The sequence below is a fragment of the Rana temporaria genome, chromosome 4 (genome assembly GCF_905171775.1).
Source record: "Rana temporaria chromosome 4, aRanTem1.1, whole genome shotgun sequence".
In the NCBI taxonomy this organism is placed as follows: Eukaryota; Metazoa; Chordata; class Amphibia; order Anura; family Ranidae; genus Rana; species Rana temporaria.
In genome coordinates this window covers 401,548,176-401,569,570 of record NC_053492.1, presented here as the reverse complement: position 1 = coordinate 401,569,570, position 21,395 = coordinate 401,548,176, and the positions used below count along the sequence as shown (strand labels likewise).

The 21,395-nt window shown below is 40.1% G+C and overlaps 1 protein-coding gene across 1 annotated transcript in view; it reads right to left on the bottom strand.

Annotated features, from left to right (window-relative positions):
- Positions 1-11,213: 11,213 nt before the first annotated feature.
- Positions 11,214-21,395, bottom strand: part of B3GNT2 (UDP-GlcNAc:betaGal beta-1,3-N-acetylglucosaminyltransferase 2) — a 44,553-nt gene continuing 34,371 nt past the window's right edge. Inside the window, exon 2 of the mRNA XM_040351209.1 lies at positions 11,214-14,303. Within this exon, the coding sequence (XP_040207143.1) occupies positions 13,101-14,294 (1,194 nt within the window). The 5' untranslated portion in view covers positions 14,295-14,303 and the 3' untranslated portion in view covers positions 11,214-13,100. The remainder of the gene's footprint in view (positions 14,304-21,395) is intronic.

The following is a 21,395-nucleotide window of genomic DNA, read 5'->3' as shown; positions in this document are numbered from 1 at the left end:
AGGAAGGACGATCGTTTATTTCATTTTTTTTTTCATTTTCTCCCTGACTCTGAGCACTGTAGTCAGAATATATATTTGCCATTGCTGGGAAAAATATTAATAATTTGTTTTTATTGACTATGTTCAAACTCAAAATTACAGGCAATTAAAAATAAATAAAAATAAATCATGCTCCGTTAAATAGTCAACAGAAAAGCCTTGTGTACAAATAATGTGCTACATAGACAAATTTACAAAAAAAAATGTTTTTTTACATTTCAATAAATAGAAATATGGGCACTTGGAAATTGAGAAACAGCACTATTGTCAACTATTACAGTATTATATATGGTATTAAAACAAAACATGAATACCTTCCCCACCTTTCTAAAAAAAAAAGACCCCTGCCAGCCACTACTGTACTTCTGTGGGTGATGAGCAGTCAGTGGAGCTGGCCATGAATATGAAAACTGTTTTTCTCTGCCTTCTTTCTGCAGGGCTCCTGGGAGTGATGAGAGTGGTTCTGATTGGTCAGTGCCAGCACAGAGAAACACTCTGATCCATCCTGGAAGCCCTGCAGAATGGAGGGGAGCAGAGATTTAAATCCTTGACTGTGAAACCAGCTGCGTGGGCACTGACAGTTCATTACACACAGATATAAGTACAGCTGTGACCATGGGGTGGAGGGATATAGGGTGTTTGTTCACCTTTTCATTTTTTTCTGAGGAGGTGCACTCACCCTTTAAAAAACAGATGTAACTGTACTTTCCCCCTGTCCAGGGGGCTAAACCTGTTTTAGTGAAGGTGAATCATCTGTTGAAGTTTCAACACCTCTGGAAATGTTGATCTATGTATCCCAAGCTGTGCGTAATGGTTTATTCACCGATCCATACATCACTATTGTATCTTGTAGAGATGGCAGAAGTCACCATTAAGGAAAAACGGGAGACCGACTCTCCTCTAAGTACAGGCTTCTGAAGAAATTTCAGCAGATGCTTCTTCATCAAAAGGGTTGCTCCAAGGCAGAAGTTCACAGGTGCATCCGTTATCCAAAAATTAAAATTTTCCGTGACCGTCAACTTCATATATACGACATTCTAGACCTTCTAGTACCACTACCTGGTCCACAATATGGTGTGAATGTCCGGTGATGAGTGCAGAGAGAATACTTCCTCATTTCCCAGCCTCTTGCGACTTCCAAAATATAAAAAAATACATTAGGGAGCCAAATGCTGGGAAAAAGAAAGCTTGTCGACATCACATGACCAGCATACCAGAAATATTGTTTTTGGCAATGCCAGGATGGATCACGGCATGAAGCAGGCAGGGCTGTCCCCGCACACCAGAAACATGACTTGAGTAGTGTTTTTAAACATTTCAGTTACAGTGTGCGCTAAACCAGTTGTACTGTTAACTTTAATTATGGGGAGTGGGAGACAATAATCCCAAATCCTTCAAGTTTCAGAATTGGAGAATATATATATATATATATATATATATATATATATATATATATATATATATATATATATATATATATATATATAAAAAACAACAGCTTTGTAGCCAATGTAATAGAAACTGATCGGCTTGAAACATCGGTTTTCAATGACCAAATCTGGTAGTTTAAGTGATCTCAGTAGGCTGCGGGCGGAGCCGAGCGTGGCCGAGTGCACAGTACACTCGGCTCGGACAATGTCGGAGAAGGCGGGGATCGGCGTATATCGCGCACCCACAATTTCCCCCTGATTTTAAGGGGAAAAAAAGTGCATGGTTTACGCTGATAAATACGGTATATATGAAATAAATAAATAGAGGGAATCCATAACCACCCAACACTTATTTCAGCCAGCCTTAAAAGGTGGCTTTAGCCTTTAATCGTACCTCTTGCTTTCACACTTTAAATTCCTGGTGCCCAACGTGTGGCCTATTAGCACCTACTTACTCAAGCCAGTGAAGGAAAATTATTCTTTACACTGAGCTAGTAAGTATAGTTTCACACCATCATCCTTTCTTGTTCGGTTTATCCCTTGACTATTTACCCCCCCCCCCCCTCTAGATATCCCTCTCATCAATATCCATTATAAAAGATCAAAGTGGCACAATTGCCACAAATTTTTAAGCATCTGTAGGGAGCATTTATTTGTAAAGGGCCTGTAATCGAGATTCATTTCTAACAGTCTCAGGAAAGCTGTTCCCAGTCCATGTCCATATCCTCAAGCACATCTGCAGTCTTTAAAGTGGAACTTCACCCTCCCAGTCACTGATTATTTTTAGTTCCCATGCTGCTAGCATTAGTAAATAGACAGGACAATTGTTCTTAAAAGGGATTGCTCCAGAAAAAAAAAACCTGAAAGCATGGGAGGCTGGATGGGGGTGTTTGCTTTGAAAATGTAATCGTGTTTGTGGTGCCAAGGTGCAGTGAAGATCCACTTTAACAACTTCTCTAGCATGTTTGCAGACTCTGACCTGTTACATGACTGCAATCTGACAGCTTGCCGTGTCATATACACTGAATATTACTTGCAGCCCTTCAGGGGTTTAGTATTAAACCCTCAGCATTTTTTTTATAGTTTGAGCACAGTAAATTAAATATTCCCTAGCAAACCATTTGTTAAAATTCTCTACCCAAGCATTTGCAATTTACAACTTTCAATGAGGCTGGCTCTTGTTCTCTAGTGTTGCTTCCCTGAAACGTACATTGGACACAGGAATTTTTTTTATAGTGGACAGTGCAATCTCCAACCAGTCTATTAGCATTGAGAAGGGAAGCGTCATTAGTGCTTCTATTTATACACACAACTCTAGTCCCTACATACAAGGGTGTTTCCAAAAGGCGGCTGCAAGAGAAGAGGAGCCACCCTGAAACACAAAAATCTGGGGCAGGCGTTACAGAAACTGCATACTCCACTAATTGTTTAAAATTGTATGCATCAAATTACCTGTGCTACTCTTAAGCCCCAAAAAGATGGTCTGACTTTGAGAACAAACTTCAAAATTCGCAGGTCTTCAAAAAAAAAAAAAAAATCTGAGCGTGTGTACGCTCCATCGAACAAAAGTTCGCTCTGCAAAACGGACAAACTTTTCGGCAACAAAAGTCCTGCCGCATGTACAGAAATCCATCGGACTTTAGTCTGAAGTACAAACACGCATTCTCAGAACCAATGTTAAAATCAACCAACAATAGCAGAAGTTGACCAAAGGGTGGCGGTAAAGAGCAGAAAAAAACATGTGATTTTGGAAAAGTTTGCTGAAAAAGTCCTGTCATGTGTATGCATCCCAAGTTCACGGCCAAAAATCCACGGAAAAGTTTGTTTGAAGTCTGATCGTGTGCATGAGGCTTTAGTTATATTAAATTGGATGATGTCTAAAGCCAGGGATGACCAGTTCTCCCAGAGAAGCACTCTAAACTTTACATAAGTTTTCCTTTTGCAATCTATAGTGGTGTGATGAAGGCAGAGGGTGAGGAAGGGCGATCATTTATTTCATTTTTTTTTTTTCCTCCCCGACTCTGAGCACTGTAGTCAGAATATAGATTTGCCATTGCTGGGAAAAATATTAATAATTTGTTTTTATTGACTATATTCAAACTCAAAATTACAGGCAATTAAAAATAAATAAAAATAAATCATGCAACGTTAAATAGTCAACAGAAAAGCCTTATGTACAAATAATGTGCTACATAGACGAATTTACAAAAAAAAAGTTTTTTTTTTACATTTCAATAAATAGAAATATGGGCACTTGGAAATTGTGAAACAGCACTATTGTCAACTATTACAGTAACATTATATATGGTTTTAAAACAAAAAATAAAATAAAAAAATGAATACCCCTCTTTAAAAAAAAAAAAAGACCCCTGCCAGCCACTACTGTACTTCTGTGGGTGATGAGCAGTCAGTGGAGCTGGCCATGAATATGAAAACTGTTTTTCTCTGCCTTCTTTCTGCAGGGCTCCTGGGAGTGATGAGAGTGGTTCTGATTGGTCAGTGCCAGCACAGAGAAACACTCTGATCCATCCTGGAAGCCCTGCAGAATGGAGGGGAGAAGAGCAGAGATTTAAATCCTTGACTGTGAAACCAGCTGCGTGGGCACTGACAGTTCATCACACACAGATATAAGTACAGCTGTGACCATGGGGTGGAGGGATATAGGGTGTGTGTGCACCTTTTCATTTTTTTCTGAAGAGGTGCACTAACCATTTAAAAAACAGATGTAACTGTACTTTCCCCCTGTCCATGGGGCTAAACATGTTTTAGTGAAGGTGAATCATCTGTTGAAGTTTCTACAGAAGTCAACACCTCTGGAAATGTTGATCTATGTATCCCAAGCTGTGCGTAATGGTTTATTCACTGATCCATACATCACTATTGTATCTTGTAGAGTTGGCAGAAGTCACCATTAAGGAAAAAACGGGAGACCGACTCTCCAAGTACAGGCTTCTGAAGAAATTTCAGCAGATGCTTCTTCATCAAAAGGGTTGCTCCAAGGCAGAAGTTCACAGGTGCACCCGTTATCCAAAAATAAATTTTCCGTGACCGTCAACTTCATATATACGACATTCTAGACCTTCTAGTACCACTACCTGGTCCACAATAAGGTGTGAATGTCCTGTGATGAGTGCACGAGAGAATACTTCCTCATTTCCCAGCCTCTTGAGACTTCCAAAATATAAAAAACAGACATTAGGGAGCCAAATGCTGGGAAAAAGAAAGCTTGTCGACATCACATGACCAGCATTCCAGGAATATTGTTTTTGGTAATGCCAGGATGGATCACGGCATGAAGCAGGCAGGGCTGTCCCCGCACACCAGAAACATGACTTGAGTAGTGTTTTTAAACATTTCAGTTACAGTGTGCGCTAAACCAGTTGTACTGTTAACTGTAATTATGGGGAGTGGGAGACAATAATCCCAAATCCTTCAAGTTTCAGAATTGGAGAAAATATATAAAAACCAACAGCTTTGTAGCCAACCTAATGTCATAGAAACTGATCGGCTTGAAACATTGGTTTTCAATGACCAAATGTGGTAGTTTAAGTGATCTCAGTAGTTGTAATAAAAACAAATTACACAAAAGAAAAAAAAAAAAATTCTCAAGAAACAGACTGCTACACAAAAAACAGACATCAGTTGGACTGACCTTTTTAGACTTACGGCATGAAAAAAAAACAAAAAAACTGTAAATACCGCCCCACGTACTGCTGCATGTGTTTTATAGCTTATATTCCTATATATACACACAAACATAAAAGATCTGAAAATGGAGAACGAATTTAAAGGTCCTTTTCACCAACATAACTGCAACAACCTGTCTGACTAGAAGAAAAATAAAATAGGAATCGAAGAAGGGATACAAAGCAAAATCATGCTGGCAATTTATTGAAAAATGTATTCTCTGCTCCTTTCGGGCAATGGGGAACAAGTGTCGGGACAATACACCGCTCTTCTAAACTTTGCTTCGGGACACTCAAGGTTGTTTTCCATACGAATCCATAGTGATAGCGAAGGACCAATGAAACATTAGAGCTGCTGTGTGTAGAGCAACCAATCGGGATTCAGCCTTCAAGAAAAAACAAGGAATCCGAGGACAAGAGGACATCCGTGATAGGCGGAAGACTGAACACAGGCTGACTCTGCATACAGTACATACCATCGTATAATACAACCCCTGATTTTTGGGGGATATTTTTAAGTATAAAGGGTAGTCTATACGCTGGAAAATACGATACTCACTTTTCTGTAGTACCTAATGAACAAAATGGCTTTTTTTTCATGAATATTAAACCCTTTCAAATGGTTGACTCCTCTAATGTAGGACACCGGTACATTTTAAAGACCAGTCTTTTTGACTGCCAAGGCAATTTTGTTACACAATCATTTCATATGTAGTTAAAAAAAAAAAAACGTTGAGAATGTCAAATATTTAAAATGCCGTTTTATAACCAAATACAGACGTAGAATAAACATTGTTTTTTTTTTATTTATAACTTTTTTTTTTTTTTTAAAGAGGATACATATGCCCAAAGGCCCAATTCCATCTACCGTTGTACCTATACCAACATTTAGACAGACAGTCTACGAAGATGAGGCCAGCCTTTTGATTTTTAAAAGTGTGCTAATGAAGCAGTTTACTTAGCATAGAATTGTATGAAAAGGAAATAAAGGCAGTTCAGTAATAAGTGACCTTGGCGTGCTGCTTTTGACCAGAGTACACGAGAATGTATTCATTCACATAAGATTTGTAAGGCTCAATTCATTTAACTGTACCATATGCTTTATTTGCCATGAATAGATCTTATTTCCAGACACGAGAGCTGAAAATAACAATCATTATGACCAATGATCGTTCTAGATTTCACAATTGAGCTTTTAGTCAGTGCAATCATATAAATGGGATATTAGCATATTGTAGCTAGTATTGTCTGGTTAAGTGACATAAACACTTACAATATAGGGCCAAATTAAAAGCAGCATTAGGCCCTTACTGCGGCCCTAGCCCTGCTTTAAATAAAATAAAGTATATTGGTTCCTAGTACTGCACTGTGGAAAGTAGGTGCAGTAACCCATGATTCCCCCATGGTCAGGTTTTGGGCACCTATGGCAGCAAACCGAAGTTTACCATTCAGGGGGGGAAGTATTCATTCCTATGTTGCCTGCTTACAAAAAGTCTAATCTGGACAAAACAGAATATCTTTAAAAAGGCCACCATGCTTGGCCCATGCATCTGGAATGGATATTATTCTCCAAGTCAGGGATTTCCATATGCACATGGATTTCAAAACATTAAAAAAGGCAAGGATGGAAAAGCTGGCTGGTCCAGAGAGAAGATGGAATTGTCGAAATTGAATGTCTGTATGGCACGGGATTTCCCTTTAATACAGCTACAATGTGCTTTGATCTGTTCACTAGTAGAAAAATCATACCTAAATTATAAACTTCTTGATACAGTATAGACCTACAATTAAGCATGTATTCTATATGTGGTAGAATGTCCCCCCAAACCTGCTGCTGTAATCCATTAAATTAAATCAGCTGATCATGCTGACCAAAGTCTGTCAAAAGAGGATTATTAAAATACAGTAAAAGTTGGTTATTGGCCAGCCCTGCCTGAACATCAGAAGTTCCCTGAGCCCCATTTGGCAGCATAAAAGACGACCCCCCCCTTGTGCGGCAATACCATTGTTCAAAAAACGAAGCAGCTGACCGATGAATATCAGCCCGCCGGGTGCTCTGTAAAGCTGTATTCAGTGTTATGCGCCATTGGCGGATTGGCTGAGCGGCGCATAATACTGAATACATACAGCTTTACAGAGCACCCGGCGGGCTGATAGCCATCGGGCAGCTGCTTCACCCGGCGTATAAGACGACCCCCAGTTTTTGACAGTGTAAAAGGTCGTCTTATACGCTGGAAAATACGGTAATATTTTTAAAGATGGACCGTCCAGGGAAAGTAAAAGAACTGGACACCTACCGGTATATTAAAATTTCTGAGGATACCAAACCATGCATATGCTTTAACTTCCCAAGTAGTTAAAGGGTCACTAAAGGATTTTTTTTTTTTTTTTAGCTAAATAGCTTCCTTTACCTTACTGCAGTCCTGGTTTCATGTCCTCATTGTTCATTTTTGCTTTGATGTTGCTGTAATTCCTCTCTGTTCTGGACACTTCCTGGTTGTCCGTTTCCTGATCACCACAGTACTGGGAGAGTTCTCACTGTGGTGACTAATCAAGGAGGTGTGATTACAGTTTGTAAAACGAAACTGGATTGGTGCTGAGGGGTTTTAGACAAAGCATCGCTGCCCTCTATTGGCTCTCTGGCTCTGTACATCAGAGAACCAGGAAACAACAGCAAAAACGAAACTAAACTGTAGGTACATTATATGATTGTTTTTTATCTAGTTTTAAAAGGAATCAGTTAACTATTATATGTCTCTATACCCTGTAAACAGTCATTTCAGCAAAACATTTTTTTTCCTTTAGTGACACTTTAAGGACCTGGAATGTGCACCTCCAAAAACAAAGTCAGGAATGAGGACTGCCCATTTTTAGATGTCAATAGGTTTATTTACATGTGGTAACACACAAACTAGCAGTTAGTGAATGAAAACCATGGAAAGAAAAAAGGAAAAGAACAGAGGAAAAAAAAAGAAAAAAAAAAAAAGAAGAGGTGGTCTATTCAAAACCTGCTCATATATATGACTAGACAAACTCATGCTCAGTTCAGGAGCCTGTATATTAATGCTTCTACAGACATGAACAGTAATGGTTCCAAATGTAAGCCCATCTATCCCAGGCTTTAGGGATCTTTCCAGCTCTGGTCACATAAGACTGTAAACTAATTTAACCAAGTCTCCTACATTTTGCAGAATTTACACGATCCCACGTTTCTTTAGGACTCGGATACGGTTATATTTAAAGGAGTAAATGTGCACACAGACATTAGGTAACAGTCTATCAGCCATGTATGGCTTTTGTCTATGGAGTTCCCACAGACATTGCTGGCTGAGGATCATTAGAAGGCGGCAATTGGACTGGTTAGAAAACAGTGTGATTACTATGGTTTGCCCCCTAATATGTGTTGCTGTATGCAAATGTAGCAGTACATAAAAAGCACGGTTATTTCAGCACTGGTAGTCTGTACTTTGTTCCTGAAGGAAAGGGTCATTGTGGAGGTCAAGTTAGTGAAAAATAATTAAATTGTTTGCTTTTTACTAATGAAAGGTCATATGAACTCAACAGAGCAGAACACCTTCCCTTACATAGTGATTGACAGACTATTTTGTTTTTCAAAAGTCCTATTACAAGGCTGCCATATTAGCTGCTGACCCACTGCCAAAAACTACAATGACGTGTCACATAGAGCACCAAAAAGTTGTAATGCTGGAGTTTTGTGCATCAGAACTCGCTGTTCATTTAACGCAGAACTCTAGGTTGAAACTGGAAAATACAGCAATTATGGAGAATGGGACAGACACAAAATACCAATACTTCGAACAGAACAGACCCCTTAAGGGCCCTTTAAACACTCGTATGTTTTTTTCTTTGTTTTTAACTTGCAAGAAAAAGGTTTCCTATGGGACTCCTCATACCACTGCGTTTTAGGTGTGACGCATTTTGAAATGTCCTGCATGCTGCATCTTTAGTGTGGTTTTGTAAACCACACCAAAGGCACAGACTCCTATTGAAATTGCAGTTAAAAATCGCACCATGATTTGCATTTAAGTGAAGAAAAAAAAAAAAAAACGCACCAGAAATGCACAGGAAACACATCTGAAACACTTGCTACAGAGCAGTGTGAAAGGGCCATAACATGCCAAATAAAATCACTGCATATTTAAAAGTGTGCAGCCAATATTTGGAGACTTCACACTCTGACTTGGCTCCAACAATAAATGCAATCCCATAAACTAGAAGCATGAATGGTTTTTTGAAGCGTCAATCCCAGTAAAAACTTCAGATTTTGGTGTAGAACAGATTTTAAGAAAAAGGTTATACTGTTTCACAATGTGCAAACAAATAATTTTACTAGAGCTAAAATGATGAATTTGTGATGAATATGCAAGTTGCATATTCCAGGTGCATTTTGAGTTTTTCAAAATGCAAGTCCTTGGTCCTTTCCATAAAATGCACAGATGTGAACGTGACCAATAGAAAATCATGTTTAAAAAAAAAAATAAAAATGGACTGTAGAATATGTTTCTACGAAACTGAAAATGCACAGGTTTGAACCAGGCCTTAAGGTATATTAAAAAAATTAAACAAAGCCACTATTTTAACTCTGGGCAAACACAAGGGGAATTCAGCAATGGGTGGCTTATTATTTAACACATAACAGACTTCTGGGTACTGAAGCAGGACACTCTTGTCCTCCAACTTCCTTCAAAAGCAGGTATACACATCACTAGGATATATACGGATAGGTTTTGAAATCTCTCATTTTGACAGGTACACTAAAAAAAAAAAAAAAAAAAAGCTACTGGTGAAGAACCAAGTCACGTGATCATGCCACAAGTGTGATTTTTACCCTTTTCCTACACTTGTTATTAGCATGCACTTTGCAAATCATGTTCCAATAAAATTCCTGCCATTTCACCCCCCCATCCCTTCAAAAAATATAACTTAAAAACGTATAGGGTGCTGCATTACAGAGAATATGCAGCAGAATTTAACTCTGTACAAATATAACAATTGTGTTTTCTAAGCAGCATGCCATTATAAAAAAAAACGAAAAAAAAAAAACACACATATAAACAAACTCCTCTGATATAATCAAGCTTCATAAAGTGACCACAACAGGTCTAAACAAGGGTAAGAAATTGCAGAATTTATTGGCCCAGATAAACATTTAACATAAATACCAAAGAGAGTCTCTGCTCTCAACTCCATCTGTTTCAAGCTAACTTTTCCTTCTCACACAACAGGTGCAAATCCTTCCAGATAACCTTCATGCTCACGTATGATAGAGTTGAGAGACAATCAATGGGGAATAGGAGTTGGGATAGCAGCACAAGGGGAAATGTTGGTCAAGAAGCAGCTTGCAGCTGCCGCATGATATAAATTAGCTGGTAGATCGGGATATGAACAGAAAGGCACATAAACCTTTTACATTAACAACCCCATGCCACCCCCCCCCCCATTGGTGAAAAAAACAAAAACCCAAAAAACTGGTTTGAAGCCTTGGTCCATCGATAGTCATAACGCCATTGTAAGGCAAGAAATGTGTGCCATTAGTGTTTTCTAAACAAAGTTTATTTGAACAAAAAAAACACTATCCAACTGTAGCTCAGGTATCAATGATACTGTGACACAGGGAGATGTGACTAAATGTTTGGGGAAACCACTTCTCTAAGAGCCGGTTCACACTGCGGCGGCACGACTTCGGGGGCGACTCTGCAAGTCGTCCTGAAGACGACTTCAGAGGCGATTAGCAAAATGACTTCTGTATAGAAGTCAATGCAAATCGCCCCGAGTCGCCCCCGAAGTCATACAAGAACCTTTTTCTAAGTCGGAGCGACTTGCGTTGCTCCTATTAGAACGGTTCTATTGCATAGAATGGGACGCGACTCATCAGGCATCTGAGCCGCCTGACGAGTCGCCCCAGTGTGAACCGGCTCTAAAGAGACTGCCAAAAATGTGAAAATATGGACTTTGCCGTCTGTCAAAGAGAAAGAAAAAAAAAGCTACAATGTGACCAGTACCTTCCAGCAAGCAAAGGACCCTTTTTTCTTGCATCTTTTTGCTAATGAATGCATGCATATTTACGAGTCCCTCCTATCATTTCAGGACAAGATAAACATGGCTGAGGAGATTACTACATTGACATTAGTCACACTCTTTATTTTGGATACCACTGTACAACTGTCTGGATCCACGTTACCAATTGATCTTGTCAAGAAAGCCACTGATCGTAATCAACTCCTTTCATATTAGAGCTTTCATCCCCCTACTGTTTTAAGATCTATTGTCTGCAATCAAACGCTCAGGGTGGTGGGACTAGTCAGTAACAAGGAGGCGAAAACACATATATGCCAACTGCAGGTGTCAACATTTTGAAAAGAGGGGGAACATCCAAGTATACCTTTAGAACAAGAAATGGGGAGCTAAAACTAGGAAAATTAAGCATATACCAAATAGAACACCTTTTGTTTGCCAGTATCACATATGTGAGAATACATTGCAATTGGCATTCTCCAAGATGCAAGCATTTCGTAGGAAACAGACCCTGGACAGTTCGATTTGGGCAGACTTTGTCCCAGTCAAAACACAACCAATTACATTACTTGGCACTTGTAAGAAGGGTTCCCATCTTTGATAAATGCACATGTTCACCAGAATGCCATGGATCTCAAATTGTATGCCTGACGAAGGGGGTACTGCGTGGCTCCGTTACGTTGCACTTATCCTGTTATGAGATCTTTCTGCAATAAAAGCTTTGGACTACAATCTGAGATCCATGGTGCGTGTGAGCATGTGTATTTTTCTGCGATATATCCAGTGTCCAGATGGTGATCACTGCAGCACCCACTACAGAAGAGCCTTTAATCCAGGAACATGTGTGATGGGAATATGAACAAAAGGGTTCCTATCTTTGCCTGCCCTATTCTGAATGCCCAGGCAATAAGGGACCTGTTATCCATCATTATGATGGCTCCATACAATTTTCGCTCTCACTTTTTGATGTGCCAGTCTGCATATCTGGTATATTTAATAGCTCGCTCACGTAGCTTTAAAAAAAAGTTGGCGCAAGCACAAAATGGTGAGCGCTAGAACCTCACAGCATTAGATACGCCTCCTTTGGAGCAAGACACTTTTGTCTAACTGTCCACATGATTCTGTTATAGGACAATTGATCATATTCCCAAACCCCAGAGGTGGGGGATTGCATACAGCTCCTAAAGAAAGGAATAGGTAGGTTTTAGATACATATTCTCTGTACACCAATATAATTGTGTATGGATTGAGTGGTTACTACAACTTTTTTTTTCCCCCCCATGGACTTCGTTGATGAAATGTCTGTACACTTCTTTCTCCATGTATAATTTTTCTTTAAAAATGGTCATTTGTTGTCTAGATGTTATGATTATGCATGTGTCTTCCTTTCCTGCCTGATCCCTGTATGTACAGGATACTGCTTCCTTCATGTAGAATTGGCTTGATAAAGATCATGGTCTGCTAAAAACTGTGCGACATTGTATGCTGAATAAAACTTTGTACTACAACCGCTATCATTTGTACTTCTACATACATCTATAGCTTGCACAATTCTCTTGCATGAAAATTAGGCAACTTGGCAAACCAGTGATCCCAATAAAATGGAAGTACTATCCAAATAAACAAATGTGTGCGTATGTAAAAGCTTCTGGAAATCCTGTCCACACATGTAAATTTTTAAACTATAACTTAAGACTGAATGCATCAGAACGAAAAAAAAAAAAAAAAAAAAAAACCATAAACATTAACAGACTTCAGGCTAAGCAAAGACTCTGGTTACATAAAGCAGACAAAGTCTTTGGAAACATTCTGTGTGACAAAGACATGTACTCCTAGCACAAGCTCGCACAACATTAGCAGTGCAAAAATTAGAACTCCTTCGGCAAGGCCTAAGGCCTCCACTCTTTGTCTAACAGTTTAAACTAGAGTCTTGTAACTGCGACCAAATCTTAATCATTTCTTGAGGCTTCCTTGGATGGACTAAAATTAAGTTAGAATAAGAGCAAATGTTATTCCTATGTTTCTCCTCTATATCAAACGTCTTGAACCCTTTGTGTTTCTCTGGAGCTAGCCCAAGTTTTTCCAGGCACATTCCAGTATATACGTCATCTATAGGATAAAGGAGAACCCTAGAAGTGGCATTGTAGAGTCTTAATGCCAGATTGCCAGAGTAGAGGAAGCCTCCACCGCCAGCGTACGGTGGGTAGGAGCCTTCATAAAGGCTCTCAGGAATGTAGTACTTCAGCTTCTTGTCCCTATGGGGACCAGCATCTTTGATCACATCCCCGATAAATAAATCTTTGGCTTTTTCCGCCGATAACATCTTCAAGTAATCCAGGATCTGATGGGTATTTACAAAAACGTCATCATCACCTTTAAAAATGAACTGGACGTCTGCGCAGGAATGGCTGACCCACTTCAGGAAGAGAACCTCTTTAAGAGTCAAGTTAAAGAAAGTATCCCTATAGTTCCAAAGGAGGATATCATTGTACATGTCACTTTCATATTTAATCAGACTTGAAAGATCTGGGTGATTGTCCTCGGTTGGAGTTTGTCCAAGAAGGAACACCCGTACAACAGTCATGTTGTTTAATTTTATCTCTTTTCCCCAAGATTCTCGTATGGCTTGTCTTCTATCAAACTGTGGTGTCAAGGACTTTATGGCCAGTAGCAAAAAGGGCTTCTCTTTACACTTATCCGGCTCGTCCAAAATCAGGGAATAATTCTTACATCTTAAATAAGAAAGGAAATCCTTAAATCTGTCTGGCAAGCTGCCAAAGTCTTTTATTTCAGATGGTATATTTGTGTCCATTTCACAGGAGTTTAGCAGACTTGCATTGAAAGACACCATCTCTTCCACTGTAACATTGTTGAGCATGTTGAGTATTGGATTGTACAATCTGTCCAGCTTTTGCTGCTCCCTATTCCAAAAAGCATTGCTTGCTGTATATTTTTTCCAGAATTTGCCATGTGGCAAGAGAACCTGTCCTTTTCCACCTTTGTCTTGGCTGTCGCTTTTTGAAACTTCGACAATGACATAGATGAAGAAGTTTACCATCATTAGGATCCCCACCAATTTTAATCTTCTCCTGCCAACACTCATTTCTCATACCTGCCAAGAAGAAGAAAAAAAAAAAAGTTAATTATATAAAAAAGCATTTAAGGTTTTTATTTACAGATAGAGAAAAATCTAAAATGGTTGGGTTGTGCCTGCTTCCATGGAAGTGAGCAACGGATATTTGGGGTGGCACGACTTTGGGGGCGACTCGGCAAGGCGACCTGAAGACTACTTCAGAGGCGACTTGCAAAATTACTTCTGTATAGAACTTCTGTATAGAAGTCCATGCAAGTCGCCCCCAAAGTCGTACAATAACCTTTTTCGAATCTGGAGCGACTTGCATCGCTATTAGAATGGTTCTAATAATTAGAACAGGACGCGACTTGTCAGGCGGCTGTTGCCCCTGACAAATCACCCCTGTGCGAATGGTCTCTAAAGAGGTGCTCCAGTCTCCCATGTAAAAATTTAGTCAGCAGCTACAAAAAAAAAAAAAAAAAAAAAACACTGTAGCTGCTGACCTAATAAAACAGTCACTCACCTATCCAACAATCAAGTGCTGCGGTCAGCCGTTTTCACCCTGTGTTCTCTCTCCCCAGCATTCATACTATGGGCACCTGGCTGTGACAGCTTGCGGCTTCACAGATGGGTGCCCACTGGGCATTCATGAGCGGCAAAGCACACTGCAGTCTTCTGGGACCTGTCACATGTTCCAGAGGACTGCAAAAGTGAGGAGAACTTCCACTTCCGATCGCCTAGGTCAGGGATATGCAATTAGCATACCTCCAGCTCTTGCAAAAGTACATGTCCCGTCATGCCTCTGCGTGTCATGCTTTTGGCTGTCAGTCTTGCTATGCCTCATGGGACTTGTAGTTCTGCAACAGCTGGAGGTCCGCTAATTGCATATCCCTGGCCTTGGTGGTTGGAGTTGGAGTGGGTACCTGTCAAAAATCAGAGCGCTGCTCCCCACAGCTCCATTTTAAATGGGAGGGCGGGGGCCTTTTGGGGCGACGCTCCGCTTTAAGTATTACAAGCCTCACATCAAAGCCTATGCCAGGTCTATAAAGCGAAACATTTCATATTACCAGAAATCGCTAGACTACAATGCTGTATCAGTGAATGAAATGAAGAATCCATTTGAGTACTATATGCCAAAAAAAAAAAAAAAAGAAAAAAAAGAACAGTCCCTTTGGATACAAATGCAGCTATGTATTGCTAAAAGTACTGCTGAATAGGGGAAATTCTGTTATGCAACAACAGCATTTGTAATACAGCGACTAGACACCGAGTCATAGCTTACTGTAAGAAACTAAATATATTTAAATTTGTAACAAATTAGGATTTATAAACCGTAATCCTATGGTCACTGAACTTGAGAGAACATGATATTGGGGGATACTTTGGTCCTTACCACTATGGGGCCCCCTGCCTCTCATCTCAACCTCAAAATGATCCATGACATTATGGCTTTTAGAGCAGATGTATAGAAGTTTTTTTCAATAATTTTTATTGAAAATTATTCATATCAAGTTTACAAAGCACAGTGCTATACATCATACCTTAAAAAAAAAAAAACATGAACTTGTTTTTTTACGTTTTATATTTTGTTACAACCACTTTAAATTCCTTGAATGAACCCCTTTTCCAGCACTTTACCCCTCCATGTACAGAACAAGTCACTGCCCATTGAGGCCTTCTGCACACTGGGCATCAAAAACGCAGTTTGAACTTTTCTCCAAATGCCCCTCCACGTTAGCAAATGTGTCCATGTGCACATAGGCATTTACAAATATTTAGAGGCAACAGGGAAAAAAAAAAGGAAAATACAGACCAAAAAGAAAAAACCCACACACATTTACGCGTTCAGGAGAGGAGCGTTTCAGCAGAAAGTTGCATGCTGGGAGCATTAATTTTAATGGTCAAATTAATGTTCTGACCAATGGAATGAACAATGGCGCAAAAAAAAAAAAAAAAAAAAAAAAAAAAAAAAAAAAAAAAAAAAAGGGATGCACCTTAAGACGGAAGTAAACCTTAATAAGCTGTACTCCTTTTTGTTCCCTGCAAAGTAAAAGCATAATGTGCTAGTATGGATCGCATACTAGCACATTATGTGACACTTACCTGCAATCAAAGCCAACACTGTCACTGCTGGAAGTCGCATCCATGCTCTTTCTTTCCGGGCCACGGACTCCAGCTCTGTGACTGGCCAGTCATGTGCATGCGCCTGGGAGCTGCCAGTCACGGCACTCGCCGGTAAAGAAAAAAGGTACAGAGGGCCGTCTCTTTACAGCTTATGTGCCAACGACATCTTTGGCACAGTACAAAGTAAATATCTCCCAAACTACGCATGTTTAGGAGATATTTAATGTATCTATAGATAAGCCTTATTATAGGTTTACCTAGAGGTACAACTTGAAAATGGAGGTTTACAACCTCTTTAATGCGCTTGCAAAATGCAGCTTTAGGCATGTTTTTTTTTTTTTTTTTTTTTTTACATGCCTTTTCTCTTCCCGGGAGAAAAAGGTGTTCCGAAGATCTGGGAGAAAACCCAGTGTGCATGAGGCCCAAGTACACCATCTTATCTGAAGTAGCCCTGGCACCCACAGAAGCAGACACATCAAGTTTGCATGTTAAAGGATAGGTTCTAGTTCTGGAACAGGTTACACGTTCCATCCGTATTTAGGGTGTAACATGTTCCAGCAGCTGCAGCCTCTCCCAGCCCCCCTCCCCAGAGACTGTGAGAGCAGGCCCCTTCTTCTTTGTGTGCCCATTGTCACTGCTTAAAAAGAATGTGGCTGTGTGGGGCTCTGCCCACGTCATTCATTCACAGTGCCATGTGAATGAGAAACTACAAGTACCACCCGACTTTGCGGCGGTCTTATAGTTTCAATAAATTACCATTGCACTGTTCAGTGCCTTGATACCTAAATCTATTCCTGTCAGTGTGCATCTGCTGCTCGTACCAGGTAGGAGCAGACAGATACAAGTCCCATCATGCCTCTGGGTGTCATGCTTGAGGCTGTCAGACTCTTGCTATGCCTCATGGGACTTGCAGGTCTGCAACAGCTGGAGGTCCTCCAATTGCAATCCCCGCTTTACAAGGTCCAAGTAATAAATAAATGCAAATTTTTTTACGTGCAAAGAGATGTGCATTAATTATATTTTTTAAAGTGTACTTCTCCTTTAAATCTATATATACACACACAAACACCTTCTATCGCCTGTCTCTAGTAAGAGCATGTGCTCAATGTGGAGGTTTTTAACCCCTTCCCACCCTGATCCTTATTTGACAGGTGTGTAGCCCTGAACATTCAGGGCCACTCACTGACTCCTGCCAAATTAGAACTCATTCACACTGTATGGGCCAGAGAACCTGCGTTAACAAGCCTTTTTAAATTTAATATAAAGAAAAAAAACTCTCATGCTCAAAAAGGAGCTTGAAGGAGCTGAATTTAAAAAAATGCACAAGGAGCACAAAAAAGCACAAGCTTCTTAAAGCTGAAACAGCCTGTAAAAACAGCTTTTTTTGAACTGCAGTGTGCATGAACCCTATGTATGAAATATCAATACAGTTAAACCTCGGATTACGAGCATAATCCCTTCCAGGAGAATGCGCGTAATCCAAAGTACTCACATATCAAAGCGAGTTTTCCCATTAAAGTCAATGGAAACTAAAAAAAATGTTCCGCATTGACCAATGGGATGCAATACCGAATGCGGCCAGAGGTGGGGCACTCGTTTCCTGCGCCCCTATACCTCAGGCCAAATTAGGTACTGCAGGCCAATGTTTGGCTCTGTTTGGCTTCTGCGCCCCGCACCTCAGGCCAAATGAGGTACTGCAGGCCTATTTAGCGTGAATTCTGCTCGTCTTGCGAGTCACTCGCAAACCGAGTCAGAATTAGAAAAAAAAAGCCTCTAGCTTTTCTTCACTACTCTGACAAAGAGAAAGAGGTGGTCTCTTTTTATCCTAACAAGTCTGTCCTCTTGCAGATACTACTTGAGACACCAAGTGGTCCATTTGTCTACAAGTGGCATTTCTTCATGCAATGCTTGCTCTTGGAACTACGGTATATACTTATTTCCAGCATGCATACCAGGTAGTGATCTCTGCCGTTATATTGGAGGATTTATAAATTAGATCCTGCATATTTCCTCCAGGAAATGGGTGTTTTACGATTTGTGATACCTTTCATTTGATCATTTGAACACTCGGTGTAAATACCGTTTTTATTACTTTTCTTCTAAGATTTCTTACAACCCGTAAGCATTAAGCATAGGGAGGCAAGGTTAAAAAAAAAAAAAAAAAAAAAAATAGTTATTCTAGCATTTTCTTCTACTTTAATGCTGGTTAATCTGCTGGTAAAACAAAGATGAAGGACAATAACTCTGCCGGTTTGAGGTCTCCTTTAACGGTTACCAAGACCAAGCAATTTTGTACTTGGCTACTTATCCAAAAATGTATAGTAAGTGGTACAGAAGGAAATACACACCCGAGGCTAAATAAGTAAAAAAATTAAGACAAACATTTATTATAACCAACAGTATCTGGAATTTTAAATGTAGCCAACGCTTACTTAAAACTTAGATTCATGGCTGCAATTTTCTGACCTGAACAGACACCGCTTATACAACTTTATGAGTAAAAACCAGGCACAAGTGTCTTTATAGAGCACAGACATACCGACTGTCTAGAAAAGCCTTTTTCAACCAAGGTTCCTCCAGGAGGTAGCTAGGGACTTCTATTACAAGTGGGGGGGGGGGGGTAGGACACCACTTATTTTGGGTACTACTGCACATGCATTCGAAGGTTAGCATACTGCTGCATCAAGAGAATCATATCAAAAGGCCATCAACATCCATATCCAATATTCCAGTTTAAGGTTGCCGACATATTGGCTTTAAATGCCTCAGACTAGTAACTCCAAATGGTGCCATATTGCATAGAATTTTCCAGGATTTCCAAATGCAGTTCACTACATAGCCAACGACAGCATCACAATCTATACAAGTTTCACTCAATTAAAAACAAGTATAACTTATTTTACAGTAGTTTTGTGGGAGGGAGTGGGGGGAGATTTCTGCAGCATGCACACCTTCACAACGCGAAAGCCTTCTCCCTTTTTACGCATTTGTTGTGCTACAGCAAAGAGCAGCCCATTCATTCAAAGTCGCTACTGCAACTATTTTCGTGTTGTGAGACAATCGCATTTGTCTTACGTGTGTGTGTGTGTTGCCATTAAAAAGGGAAATTAAAATGCCATGCTTGCTTTGGCTCATTTCCCCCCCATGTTTCCGGGATCGCAAGCAGCAAAGCGTGTTTCTGGACTTGTTCTCTATTGCAACAATAAGAGGTGGATATAAGATTTTTAGCCAATTTATTTTGATATTTTTAAAATGCTTTTGGAGTAAAAATCTAATTGAAGATAGTTTATTTAAGATGTATTGATTTAGTTTTTTTTCAGCATGAAAGAGCTTAGTTATATAGCATAAGGCTAAATATTCTGCAATATTTCTATTTTGATAAACTCATTCAATTGATCCAAGATCTGCAAGCTGAGACAACATGCACTGCATTCACACAATTTTTACAGTAACCATGAGATAAAACAAAGTTCTGGAATATTCCTTTATCCCATTGTTTCGCACATCTATGTACACTACAAACTGTATGATTGAATCAGTTCTGATATTGCCGTTTTACTAACCTGACAGATTATTCTAAATAGGAAACCTTAATTTTGTTTGCAAATATTAGAGTTTCTAACTACCAGCAAGAATAAGTCCTTACATTTAAAGAGCACCTGTCATTTTAGATCCATCATGGCAGCGCCTGTTAGCGGGCATCCACTCACCCGCTGCCATCGCGTCCCTCACCTTGTTGTGTTACTGCGGCATCACCAGCGGTCCCATTAAAGTGAATGGGACCGTCTGAGTCAACAGCAGGTCATAGAAGGAGCTGCTTTGGGACAAAGATGACAGTTGCTCTTTAAAAAGCGAATCAATTTAAAGCAAGCTTTTTTACTAGTGATTTAAATCAAATCCACCCTGAATGAAACTACCTAGTATTATCCATGCAAATACAACTCACCAGGACTTATAGATAAAGACTTCTGCACAGAGTATAATCGCCAATAAACCTGGCCTTCCTCCAGTTTTACACACAAACACAAACACACATCTTTTCATGGTGCATGCAATCAAGAAAAGCGTGCACGGGCTATGTAGTGAGCGTCACTGTTTTGACAGAGCACTTTACAAAGCAGGTGGTATGCAAATTACTGAATTTGAAATCAGTTATGGTCACTCATTAACTACAAGCTAGCAGCTTGCAATGCCTAGTTTATTTTGCCACAGCATGCTACCAGTAAGTTATACGAGAGTCTAGGTTTCCAGGGGGACCTAGATTAAAACAAAATGGCATATATAAAAAAAGGACCTCTACAGCTCAATACAACATTATTATACACATAAAGGATCGGTTTCTCCTGTCAAAATTATTTGCATCTCTGTCTACCAGTCCTGAAATTTAGGCCGGGTTCACATTGTAGTCACATGCGGCTCACAGCAGGGGGTCTGGTGCGTGCGGGTTCACCGATTCAGGTCCGATTTCAGACCGAATTTTGGGCTGAAGTCCAACCTGAAAAAAGCAAAAAAAAAAAGCCACACGTTTTTCCGGCACACCGCACCCGCTGCGGAGATATGTGAACCGGCTCCATAGAGAGACAGTCACATTCTCCTGCTATGAATGGGGGGAAACGCACATTCAATTCGCATAGGTGTGAACCCGGCCTCAAGCCCTGTACACACGGCCAGGAATCCTGTCAGGAAAAAAAAAACTGACAGGCTGTGCCCCCCCAACCCACCTGACTATTTCCCAAAGACGACCTCTGGATATCACGCTGAGCATGTGCACTCCACTTCTTTGGATGACTATGACGAGGTCTGTTCCGAGTGGAACCTGTCCTGTTAAACCTCTGTATGGTCTTGGCCACTGTGCTGCAGCTCAGTTACAGGGTCTTGGCAACCATCTTCTTATAGCCTAGGCCGTCTTTATGTAGAGCAATACTTTTTCAAATCCTCAGTTCTTTGCCATGAGGGGCCATGTTGAACTTCCAGTGACCAGTATAAGAAAGTGAGAGCAATAACACG